General features: G+C 51.0%; 1 protein-coding gene and 1 long non-coding RNA gene across 2 annotated transcripts in view; one reads left to right on the top strand and one right to left on the bottom strand.

The window, feature by feature from the left end:
* PDZD2 (PDZ domain containing 2) overlaps positions 1-12,620 on the top strand; it is a 212,002-nt gene that overhangs the window by 194,595 nt on the left and 4,787 nt on the right. Inside the window, exons 18-23 of the mRNA XM_006762473.2 lie at positions 994-1,102; positions 1,479-5,400; positions 6,063-6,180; positions 8,871-8,972; positions 9,611-9,887; positions 10,618-10,752. Of these exons, the coding sequence (XP_006762536.1) occupies positions 994-1,102; positions 1,479-5,400; positions 6,063-6,180; positions 8,871-8,972; positions 9,611-9,887; positions 10,618-10,752 (4,663 nt within the window). The remainder of the gene's footprint in view (positions 1-993; positions 1,103-1,478; positions 5,401-6,062; positions 6,181-8,870; positions 8,973-9,610; positions 9,888-10,617; positions 10,753-12,620) is intronic.
* LOC102774955 overlaps positions 5,853-12,620 on the bottom strand; it is an 8,953-nt gene continuing 2,185 nt past the window's right edge. The window contains exons 2-3 of the long non-coding RNA XR_001513643.1: positions 8,818-9,085; positions 5,853-7,598 (exon numbers count right to left, since the gene is read on the bottom strand). This is a non-coding gene — a long non-coding RNA (uncharacterized LOC102774955). The remainder of the gene's footprint in view (positions 7,599-8,817; positions 9,086-12,620) is intronic.

Genomic DNA, 12,620 nt, shown 5'->3' with positions numbered 1-12,620 from the left:
TGGGAACTATGCCCATTACACAGTAACTCCCCGGTCCCCGCACACTAGCCCCTGGAAACCACGTTACTTTGTCTCTAGGATTTTAACTCCCTTTCCTACCTCATGTAAGTAGAATCATAGAGTTCTTTTTGTGACTGGTTTATTTCACTTTAGCATGATGTCCTCAAAGCTCATCCATGTTGTAGCATGTCAGAATTCCTTTTCTTTTTTTGAGACTAATACTCCATTGTACGTGTAGACCACATGTTTCTTAATTCTATCAGTGGACACTTGCATTGCTTCCATATTTTAGCTACTGTGAATAATACTTCCATGAACATAGGTGTACTAATATCTCTTCAAGTCCCTGCTTTCAAATTTTGGGAATATACCCAGAAGTGGGATTGCGGGATCATGATTGTTCTATTGTAGTTTTTTTAAGGAACCTTCACACTCTTCAAAGTGGCTGCACCAATTTACATTCCTACCAACAAGTGCACAAGGTCCTAATTTCATCTCCTGACCAACACTTGTTATTTCTGGTTTGGTTGGTTTTGTTTGTTCTTTTAAAACGAGGGTGGGGGGAGGAAGAGAGGGAAGGGGAGGGGAAAGGAAAGGAGAAAGGGAGAGAGAGGGAGAAATATCGATTTGTTGTTCCACTCATTTATGCATTCATTGGTTGATTCTTGTATGTGCCCTAACCGGGGACTGAACCTGCATATCCGGACAAGGCTCTAACCAACGGAGCTACCCAGCCAGGGCTCTGTTTCTTTGATAGCCATCCTAATGAGTACGAGGTGGCATCCCATTGTGGTTTTGATTTGTGCGTCCCTGATCACCCACAGTGGAAAGCTGAAAAAGCAGAGGCTTGGGAAGAGTGACCAGACCACGCAGTTTCTAGTCCCGTTCTGCGGCCCCTAGTCTGGGATTTCTGAATTTTCCCAAACCAGCTCTCCTCTGGGTATGACATCTTGGAGAGCTATTGACAGTGACTTGCTGTTGTCATTGTGCCAGGACTCTCCGGGGAAGCTGACCATTGGGCATGGGCCCCACCCAGGAGCTGGCCGCCTCCCAGAGAGCCTGCCCGAAGCTGGACCAGACCAGGGGCAATACCCCGGGACGGGTAAGATTAGTTTACCATTCGCTCTGCTTCTACAGGGGAGGGTAGAAGTTCCCCTAAAAATCATTACATGTGAAGAATTTGAACAGGTGGGGAAACCCTTACACAGGTTCACCATACGTAAAAGCTGCCTGCGTCTCACGCCACGGCAGTGTGCCTCTCCGTCCAGGCAACACCCCTCACCCATTTGTGGCGTGTGCCTTAGAGTACATGAGACACGTGGTGAACACAAGGACTGCCTGCCTGTGAAATGTCTTTCTGAAAAGACCAAAAAGACAGACTGCTTACAGTTTTCCATATTTTACTTTATTTTTCTTCTCACATTTCCCCTTTTTCTTCTCCCCTCCCACTCCACCTTCTGTTTACCTTCTTGACACAGGACTGGATGGCTCCCCAGACCTTGTCCCTTCCCCAGGGCAAAAGGGGGCTGCTCACCCGGACCCCAGCAAGACCTCCATGGATGCAGGGCATGGGAGGCGGCCTGAGGACCCCAGAGAGCGAGTGCCGCCCAGGGCCCCCAAGTCTGAGGACAGATGTCAGGGCAGCCCTGCCCGGGTCCACAGCACCTCCCCAGGGAAGACAGCAGGGTCTCATCCCCTGGACACCGGCGGGCCCGACACCACCAGCAAGGCAGCTGCCCCTGGGGGAGCAGGGCCTGGGGCAGAGGAAGCGGCTGCAGCCAGCACTGTCCTGTCACCAGCTCTCCTCACAGGCCAGGACACACGAGGAATTGCAGGCGACCACAGCCAAACTCTGGCAGGGACCCTCGTGCCTGCACCCTCCCGGGAGTCTGCTGGGCTTGAGGGAACGGACTCGGAGCCTGGGAGGGCACCGCACGCCAGCCACTCCTGGACGTCACCCACTGACCGGGCCAGAGGGGGATGTGGTGGTGCCTCGGAGCACCGCTGCCCTGTGACCAATGTGGACAGATGCCTCGAGGAGCAGGATGCCTCGGAAGGAAGACTTCCGTCTCCGGACAGAGGGCACCGAGTGAGGCCGGAGGGCAGTGCTCAGGGTCAGCTGCCCACAGGAGCTGCAGGAGGAAGCGCCCGCCGAGCTGAGCCAGCCACCGGGAACCAGGCCCCCACCCCCAAGAGGGCCTGGGCGGCGTGCCAACCCCCTCACCCACCCTGGACCTCCCAGCCTTCTGTTTTGGATTCAGTTAATCCTGACAAACATTTTACTGTGAACAAAAACTTTCTGAGCAACTATTCTAGAAATCTCAGCAGTTTTCACGAGGACAGCGCATCCCTGTCAGGCCCTGCTGACAGCATGGAGCTGTCTCTCTCTTCCATGTACGGGGACGCCGAGGACTCATCCTCTGACCCCGAGTCGCTCCCTGATGCCCTGCGGGCTTGCACCAGGGACACCCGGTCACCTACTCGTTCTCGTGGGTCTTCTCACAGGGAAGACACTACGGAATCGGAGGAGGAGCAAATTGAAATCTATTCCACAGGGGGTTTCCCCACCCCAACCTCGATGGCGGGGCCCATGCCTGCCCAGGAGGCGCCCTGCCATGTGCCAGCCCGAGGCCTGCCCCGGCGACACAGCGCTCTGGGTGAGGCCGTGGGAAGTCCACGCGAGAGAGCCTACTTCATGCCGGGAGCCTCGTGCCCTCCAACCCCGAGCTCTGCCCAGCCATCTCCCCTCGGGGGCAGAAGTGCTCAGGGGCGTGAATCTCCTGTGGACCCACAGATTCCACAGCACCAGGGGGCCCCCAGCACTGGCTCGGCTGTGGAAAACCACCAGCCCTCCGCAGCCGCCAGGCATCTTCACAGCGCCCCGGTCGCCCTCAGCTCTCCCAACATGGTGAATGGTTTGGGACACGACTTGGATGGTGAAACCACAGATGAAAAACAAGAAACAAGTGTGAACGCAACCGAAAGTGCGGGTGCCCCTGAGAACGGGGAATGTGCCCTGGCAAACCTGCACAGCTCCAAAAGGCAAGACCTGGAGGACCCGCTACAGAAACCAAAACTGGTCTCCAGGAGGCCCATCATGGCCTGGTTTAAAGAGATCAATAAAAGCAACCAAGGTGCTCATTTGCAGAGCAGGACTGACAAGGGGCAACCCGCCATGCCAGCCACCAGTCCTGACTCCAGAAGTCAGGTGCTGAGCACAAGCCACAGAAAGGGGGTTGCTGTGCCGAATAGCCCTCCTCCGCTGAAACTGAATCTTGAAAATAAAGACCCACCTAAAAAAAGCTCCGTGGAGACCCTGGTAAGTAACAGTCAGAAACCCAAGTCCGGTGCTAAGCTCAAGAGGCTGAGCAGCAAGAGCAAAAGCAAAGGCAGCGCCGAGGGCCCTGCAGCTAACACGCCTAAGGCCGGAGGGACGGACCCCAGGAGGTCCCTGGTCTCACCCCAGGCCTCCCACAAAATGCTCTCCAAGGTCACGTCACACCGGTCCCATGGAGCTGACCACGAGGAACCCGGCAAAAATGCCACAGCCACCGCCAGGTCTACCCAGTGTGCGCCGGAGAGCAAGCCATCCCCTGCAGCCTCGGGGTCACTGAGGCTGTCAGCCTCCGACACGAGCATCAGACCACTCGCTTCGCCCCTCACCTCCCCCAGGGCTCTTCCTGAGCAAGGTGCAGGCATCAGGTTCCACGTATCTGTGCACTCCGGACCCGACAGAGGCAGCCCGGCCGCCCCCAGACCTAAGTGTGGACCAGAGAGCAAGGCGGCCTCGGGGACAGGTCCCGCCGCCTCGAGGAGCAGCACGTCCACAGCAGTGGACCGGCGGGAACCCCCACCTCCCCAGCAGGGCCAGCAGCTCGCGTATTCAGTACCAGAAGCAGCCCAACCTGGGGTGACTGGTGGTGACAAAGGAAGCAACACAATTGCTAATGATCCCCCAGAAAGAACCAACCAGCTGAAAATAGTTGAAATTTCTTCTGAAAGAATGCCAAAGACTGCATGTGGTGACATGCCAGCGGAAAGGGGTAGGCAGGGAGGGTTCGTGACCCCGAGCAACGGTCAGAAGAGTGAACTCAGACTCTGCCACCAGCCAGTGGAATCGTCCCCAAACCACGCACCTGCACTGGCGTCCCGCGCCTCCCCGGTGGAGCCGGAAATGCAGCGTTCCCTCAGCGTGGCAAAGCTGGCCGCCTCCTCCCCGGGGAAGTCGAGCCAGGGGCCAGCCTGCCCGGAGACGCCCAAGAACAGCACAGTGGCGGCCCCTATGGATGAGCATCCCTATTTCACGCCAAGGCCGGCAACCAGGACCTACTCCATGCCGGCCCAGTTCTCAAGCCATTTTGGACGGGAAGGGCCTTCCCTGCACAGCCCAGGGCGCTCCCACCGGGACAGCCAGATCCCCGGGACAAGCGGCCCGGAGGCCAAGGGGTGCAGAAGCGGAGGTCTCGGCCTGGCTAACGGACCGGGCGTCTACAGTGTGAAGCCCCTGCTGGAGACGTCGCGGGCCCTCCCAACCACCGACGAAGGGGACGTCCTTTCAGTGCAGGACACAAGCTGCCTCATCACCGACAGAATCCGAGTCACCAGAAGACACTACTACTTGGAGCAGCACTGGCCCCACGAATCTACCTCATTCTTCTCGGTGAAGCAGAGGATCAAGTCCTTTGAGAACCTGGCCAACTCGGACCGGTCCCTGGCCAAGTCTGGGGCTTCCGCTTTTTTGTCTGTGAGCTCCAAGCCTCCCATTGGGAGACGGTCGTCTGGCAGTGTAGTTTCAGGGAGCCTCAGCCATCCCAGTGACCTGGCAGCGAGGTCACTGCGACGCAGCCTGAGTTCCTGCAGCGAAAGCCAGGGCGAAGCCAGCACCCTCATCCCCCAGATGACCAAGTCCCCGTCCAGCATGACACTGACCGTCCCCCGGCATCACCCGGTGGAGGCAAGGAACAAGGGCCCTGATTCCCACCCAAAGCAATCGCTTGGTCCTTCCGGAATCCCCACCCCAATGGTGACCCCGGCCTCTCCCATCAAGAAGAACAAGTCCTCAGTGCGCCACACCCAGCCCTCGCCGGTATCCCGCTCCAAGCTCCAGGAGCTGAGGGCCTTGAGCATGCCCGACCTCGACAAGCTCTGCAGTGAGGACTTCCCCGCAGGGCCCACGGCTGTGCTCTTTAAGACAGAGCTGGAGATCGTGCCCAGGAGGTCCCTTGGCTCCCCTGCCGGAGGCTTCAATGGGGCCACTGCCCTTTTGTGTCCTGTGCAGGGGGCAGACGGGGCCTGTCCAGGTGGAAGCAGGCCTAAAGCCAGTGAGCCTGAGGCACCCAGTTCAGCCAATATGAGTGAAACCACCCGGGATCTGCCCTCTGGAAAAAGCTGGTCAGTTAAGTAAGTATCTGTCCTTTTTTAAATTACTATTATGCAGTAGTTTTAAGATAGAAATGTTTCAAAGATAATGCAGTTTCCATGCACCACTCACCCAGCTCTTCCTAATGTTAGCATCATATACTACCACTATCCATTAATCAAAATAAGCTAATACTGGAACACAATTACTACAGACTTGATTCAGACGTCACTGCATAAATCCCCCAAATGTCCTCTTTTGCTCCAGCATCCAGCCCAGCATAGCAACATCACAATTAGCCCCTTGTTTTCAATACCATTACAGAGACATGGTGCCTGCAGGGGGACGTGTTTGTCCTAATGTTGTGCTCAGGAGAGGCCTCTCACTAGGGAACTGCTCAGAGGTGGTGGTGGACAGGGCTGCACCTCAGGGAAGAATTGGGACCTGTGAAGGTGACTGCAATTAAACAGGAAATCAATAACATCTTAAAACATTTCATTTGAGCCTATACATTGTATATCTTTTAATATAACAACTTTGGTTTACCACATTGGTCCCCTAACACCTTGGGGAATCCCTGAATCCATAGTTATTTCCACTGAAAATACCTACAATACAATCTAAAGGAGATCATTTTTAATGCGTCGTTACAAAATAAATTGTTTTTTCTTTAATGTTCTCCTAATGTATTTATATTATTTAGTTTGGATCAACTTCTAGTCTCAGCGGGGGACCAGCAAAGACTACAGTCTGTTTTGTCATCGGCGAGGTCAAAATCTACCATCCTGACTCTCATGCAGGAAGCGAAAGCACAATCAGAGGTGAGTGCAATGCAGGGAACACAGAACTGCTGCCACGTCAGTGCCCAGGTACGGCCATGCACTCAGAGGTCCGCGAGCCCTTCTCCAGGTCTCCTGTTGTGAGCTCACAGCCCAATCTCACTTGCTTGCAGACTGCTTTAGAAGCTAAACCTTGTCTTGTGTTTTTAGGTGCCAGATTGGTGCAGTTGCTCATTTAATTTCCCAGTGGGGACTAGTTACTGACCGCCCCACCCCACCCTGCATTTGGAGTTTGTCTGCAGAGTCCTCAAAGGTACTTGTGGTGGAGAATGAGCACAAGCACCTTTGTCCACCTAGGTGGACATAAACTACCTGTCAAGGGCGCCACCTGCTGGGGAGATGAGTTAATGCCTGTGTGGCCTTGCCCTGGCTCCAAGTGTAAGAGTTTCTGAAGCCTGGGGTTCCAGACAAAGAAGCTAAATAGTCATAAGAAATTGGATGTGATGGTAACAGTAACAATTGAAACCAGGTGTTCCTATCTAGAATGCTTCTCTGGACTAGCCACAGAGATTCAAACCCTAAGAAATGAAAATTTTCTACTTAGAGAAAAAAGCAAGTATAAGCAATTTTCCTTGAGTACCTGGGTCACTGGTATCATCCAGAATTCTAACACTAGAAGGGCTGTGACGCTGGCCTCCCATGAGGAGTGAGCCAGAGGAAGAGGAGGTGGGTGGGATGAGACCAGTGGCCATTAGCGGCCTCTCCTGGTTCTCCGCCCATTGGTCTGGGTCTGTGCAGCCAGGAAACACCGTGAGGCATCTAGCATTTTTCACTTCAGTAAAAGGGACTAATCTATTGTCTCCTCCCTCCTTCCACTTGTTGCAGTAAGCAAGCATTTTGCACGTGGACTCACTTGGTGATTTCCAGTCAAGGTCTGATCACACTGTGCCAGGGGCCACCTGTACTCATGTTAGATAAAATGGTCTCAACCAACCTCACAAAAGGGAGGGACCCCAGGGTAGACTGTGTGTGTGCACAGGGTGCCGAGCGCCACCTGGAGTCATGTGGGGCCTCCCTCACCTTCCTATTCACCACCAGGCAGGCAGGTGTTGTGCGTGGTGTTGAAGATCATGCTTGTTTTCTTCAACATGCAGCTGTCTTCAGTTGGTTCCGGGCAAGTACAGACGTCCTCACTCTGCCATCTTTAGACCAGAAGTTTCCTGCCTTGCTTTTTCTCAATGAGTATGGTGTGTAGGTGCTGAAAATGGAACTGTTCAAAACAGTTTCTTTGGCTTCTGAGGGCGCTGTGAGAGACTAGAGTCAAAAAACAAGCCCTGGTCTTCTGGTTTCTGGAGAGCTAAACCTTGGGGAGCCCCTGATGGTGATTCTAGCTTTCCTGATGCTGTACTGAGCTTCTCATAAGCAAAATCCGGCCTAACGGTCGATCACCCTTCAGGATGCTATAAATAATTTGAATAAATTAAAGCTTTGGTGATAATGTGTCCCGGGACACAGGAGAGTCCCATTTTCAAGTATTGTCTCTTTGCTCCAATAATACATTTAAATAGAAGTAGCCCTATTTCAGCATCAGACGTTACCTCTGAGCAACTGCATGGAGCTCATCTGCAGGCCACACCTCCCTTTTTTGTTAAGCTAGCATTCTCTCCATTGAATGGTGCCTGAGCACACATATGGTCGAATTTGCCCATAACGTGGAAATCCCAACGCCCAAAAAGTTCTGCAGGACATTGTGTTGTTAGCATATGGAGCCTTGGTTTGAATGAACTTTAGAGAAATGTAAAATGACTAAGATTAGGTCTTAGGACTTAACTAATAGAACCAACACTTTTCAAATATTGGGCTCCTTTTCCAGCACAATACAGAGGTGGTTTTCTCTTCCAACGTTTTCACTTTCTCTTGTCAAAGCAATCCTTAAAGGTTATTAAATTCTTCCTCTATTGCTGTTTGAGAGCACCTGAAATTGATGGATTATATATCACTTGATGGGAAACCCAGCAGATCTTTAAAATGTTGTGAGTCATCTCTAGCATGTGGGTGGAAGAACTCAAAATTCAGTATAATTAGCCCAGCTCATTTTTATTTTAAAATCTCTTATCAAGGTATCTTTAGATCAGTGCTTGAAACATGGGCGGTCTTTTGTTCTTAACCTTAGAACACTACTAAGAATGTCTAATACAGGAGTTGACATCTCTAATGTACTCTAATATTGTGACATACTTTATACCTTTAAACATACTTTGTATTTTATGGATACTGGTTCACTGACTGCACGTGGAATCCAGTGAACTGAGCACGGGAGGTGGAGGGCATAGAACACGTAGCCTCAGCGTGCTTTTACCTGGCTCTTGGCACCTACACCTCTCCCTTTGCTGCTGAACTATAGACATAACTGTAGAATAAGGAATTCCCTTCATGATCAAATTTGGGAGGACACCATTTGGTGGCTAGACTGGCTTCTCAGGTGTCCCATTCATGCCTTCCTTCCCATGGTTTTGTAGCTACAGGCTGGACCCTCGAAAACCTGTAAAGGCACCACCCAGAAGCGCAGCACAGTGGAGTCGTGGCTCCTCTAGTTGAAACCATGTGAAAGCTCCTGAGGAACCACTGGGTTTCCTGGGGATAAACTGCAGCTCTAGGAGGCTTTGTGTCAGTACTCACCTGTTAGTCTTGGCACAGGGAATATACTTTTTCCTTCTGTTTCTTCTCAATAGAATAAAGAAGATGTCTGCTTTATAGTCTTGACCAAAAAAGAAGGCTCGGGTCTGGGATTCAGTGTGGCAGGAGGGACGGATGAGGAGCCAAATACAATTGTGGTGAGTGAGGATGTGGAGACGCTCTCGGGGAAGTCATGCTGAAGCAGTTCTGAATTTGAGGACAAAACTCCCATCAGTACGTTCACAGGATGCTGGAGTTGGTTCACGGCCACCTGAACAAAAGGAGGAAAAGCAGTACATAATATTTTCATCGACAAAGATAAGCCTTTTCACACATAGCTGACTGATAAACAGGCGAAGTGACCTGTTAGGTGCCAGTACACATAAACACAATTATGTATAGCCTCGAATTCACCTAAATACTTTGTTTATTCAGAAAGGCATTAGAATTAACTGGCCATACCCGCTTTTGCTTATGAAATTACTTAAGAACCACCACCTTTAAGTTTTGCATCACTCAAGCCTGTGAGATCATTAGGGAGATGCCACCTTTCCTGGACAAGGTCAGGTCCTGTTCCTCTTTGTAGTGTTACTGCCCCCTTGAGTGTTCGGCACTTATCAGACATGATGCTGGGCACTGACGTTTGTCATTCCACCCCTCACACTGATGTGTTTTTGATATACACCAAGTGTTTGCATGACTTGGGAAATTTGCCATTAGAAGGTTCCTTTACTGCAGACCCTTGGCTTTTACTGGAGGTCACAAATGACTTTGGCTTGTCCTGTCCTTGTCCCAGGTCCACAGGGTATTTTCTCAGGGGGCAGCTTCTCAAGAAGGGACTATGAACCGAGGGGATTTCCTCCTGTCAGTCAATGGTGCCTCACTGGCTGGCTTGGCCCATGGGGATGTCCTGAAGGTCCTGCACCAGGCACAGCTGCACAAAGATGTCCTTGTGGTCATCAAGAAAGGAAATGACCAGCCCAGGCCCTCCACCCGGCAGGAGCCACACACAGCCAACGGGAAGGGCTCGCTGTCCAGAGAGACCATCTCCTTGGAGCCTGGAATGGGAATGGGTAAGACACCCCCTCACCAGCCAGCAGGGTGTGAGCAGCATAGACTCAGGCTGAACACAAAGGAAAATAACGGCCATTACCTTATTAGTTGGGTCAGAGAAATTAAATGTAGTGAAGTCTAGTGTTTGTGGATGCTTCTAGCAAAAGCTGTGTTACAAAAAACTTATTTAAAAACGACCCAGTAGTTAAAGCCATACTATTGAAGACGTAAATGACCATTTGACAGCTTCTCAATGTCCTAAGGAAGCCCTTTTGAATTTCCATCCTATTAGGGCTTAAGTGCTTGGTAAGTAAAACAAGAAACCCTTGTTCAGGGAGACTGAAAGGTGAGAGAAGCTCCAGGCTGAGTTTTGTCTGGGAACATCCAGAAAGGAGGGTGTTAAAGACAGTCGCTGCACTGTCGTCCCAGGCTCCACAGTAAGCCACACTAAGCACTGACTCAGAATGGGCACTGCTTCTGAAGCACAGGCTGGGTCCCAAGTGGGACTTCAGTCTTCACGGAGACGTGCTCCGACACGGGGGCCTCTGGAGATTTCTGCTTGGGCATAAAGGCATGCTCCACGCTTGCAGACGGTTGATTAGAAGAGCAGAGGTGCAGGAACTGCAGGAACACAGCCAGGAGGGGAGACCAACCCTAACACTGGTGTCAAATGTTGTCATCAGCACTTTAAGGTAAACGGGACACGACAGGAGGTAGTGAGTGTCCCTATTGTCTCCATCTTCACTGTAGGGAGAAGAGGAGCTGCACAGGACGCTCTGTGCGTTGAAGTACTGAAGACCTCGGCTGGGCTGGGATTGAGCCTGGATGGAGGAAAATCGTCCATGTCTGGGGATGGGCCCCTGTTCATCAAGAGAGTGTACAAAGGTAATGTCCCAGAAAACACAATCTGCCGTCCACTATCTATCAATTTCTGTGTATGTCAGTGCCGCTTCCATTTGGAAATCAAATTTGTTTTAAAAGATCTAAAGTGTTTTTCATGTTTTATAACAGTGATGGCGACCTTTTGAGCTCGGGGTGTCAGCATTTTGAAAAACCCTAACTTAACTCTGGTGCCGTGTCACATATAGAAATTTTTTTATATTTGCAACCATAGTAAAACAAAGACTTACATTTTTGACATTTATTTTATATATTTAAATGCCATTTAACAAAGAAAAATCAACCAAAAAAATGAGTTTGCGTGTCACCTCTGACACGTGTGTCATAGGTTCGCCATCACTGCTTTATAACATACTAGGGCCCCAGTGCACAAATTCATGCACCTTGGAACTCTGGGCCGCGAGGCTGTGGTAGACACAGGGGCAGGTCTTGGCCCGGCCCCTCCCGCCGCGGCCCCTGGTCCCGTCTGCTGGCTCCGCCACTGCTCCCATGCACTGATGGCATGGAGTGATTGGGGCCGACGCCAGCTGTGGGTGCGAGCCCCAATCACCCCTCAGGAGCAGGGGGAGGTGGAGAAGCCCTCAGGAGCTATCGGGGCCAGCAGCACCCACTGATGGTACCGGGCACTGGTAGCGGATGCAAGTGGGGCCAGCACTGGCAGCAGGTGCGAGCGCTTGGTGGGACTGCGGTGCACGGGAGCAAAGAATTTTCAGTAACAACCAGAGTCTTGCCCCAATGACAGGGTCTGGCGCCCCTGCTCAACTGTTCCACCATCCCACCTCAGCCCACGCCTGCCATGTTCTGCACACGCCCCCTGGTGGTCAGAACACATCATAGCAACCAGTTGTTTGGTGGTTCTGCCATTCAGTCTACTGGTATATTAGCCTTGTATTATATAGGAGGATAGGGTTAATGTGTGTTAGCCCTGTTGTGTTTTACACATATTCACTCATGTCATCCACATGACAATCCTACCATAAAAGGTACTATATCGCACTTAAGGTCACAGGTATAAGTAGCAGACCAAGGGTGCACCCAGGTAGCCTGGCTCTAGAGCAGCCGTGGGCAAACTACAGCCCGTTTGAAATGAATAAAACTAAAAAAAAAATAAAATAAAATAAAGACCATACCCTTTTATGTAATGATGTTTACTTTGAATTTATATTTGTTCACACAAAACCTCCATCCATGCTTTTGTTCCGGCCCTCCGGTCCAGTTTAAGAACCCATTGTGGCCCTCGAGTCAAAAAGTTTGCCCACCCCTGCTCTAGAGTCTGTGTCCCTAACATCTACACTGTATCTCTAACTCCATCTTCCTGTCTCCCTGTTCTTAATCTGAGTTATTACTGATGACATTACTTAGCTTGGTATGTTCACATCAGAACAGCCAGTCAGGGGTACTTAACACATTGCATACCGCATAGAAATCTCTTAAGACATACGCCAGGGACCGCACGTTTGTGGGCAAACTGCACGTTATTTAAATCATAATACACTTTAGGTGTTGTTTTTCAATAATTATAACATTTTTATTTACAAAAACAAACAACCCTTTGCGGTTGTTTATCTACTCTCAGCCACCAAAGCTTTTTTACCGTTCCGGTCGTATGTCTGCTCTCAGCCACCACAGCAAGGAACCGTACGAATCTTAACTCTAGTCATTCATGTATCAGTTCATAATTTCTATGAAAGCTCTTACGTGTCTAAGCGACCTTGTCACGAACCAAAACATTGCCCTGACAAATCGGATATCGAAACTCAATATAAACAAACGCGGTCGTTCCACACTCGCCATGCAAAACACCGTGGCGAGTCAGTCGCCTTTTGAGAGTGAAGAAATCCACAAGCTTCGGA

Source organism: Myotis davidii, unplaced genomic scaffold (genome assembly GCF_000327345.1).
Source record: "Myotis davidii unplaced genomic scaffold, ASM32734v1 scaffold135, whole genome shotgun sequence".
NCBI lineage: Eukaryota > Metazoa > Chordata > Mammalia > Chiroptera > Vespertilionidae > Myotis > Myotis davidii.
This window is presented reverse-complemented; position numbering and strand designations above follow the sequence as displayed.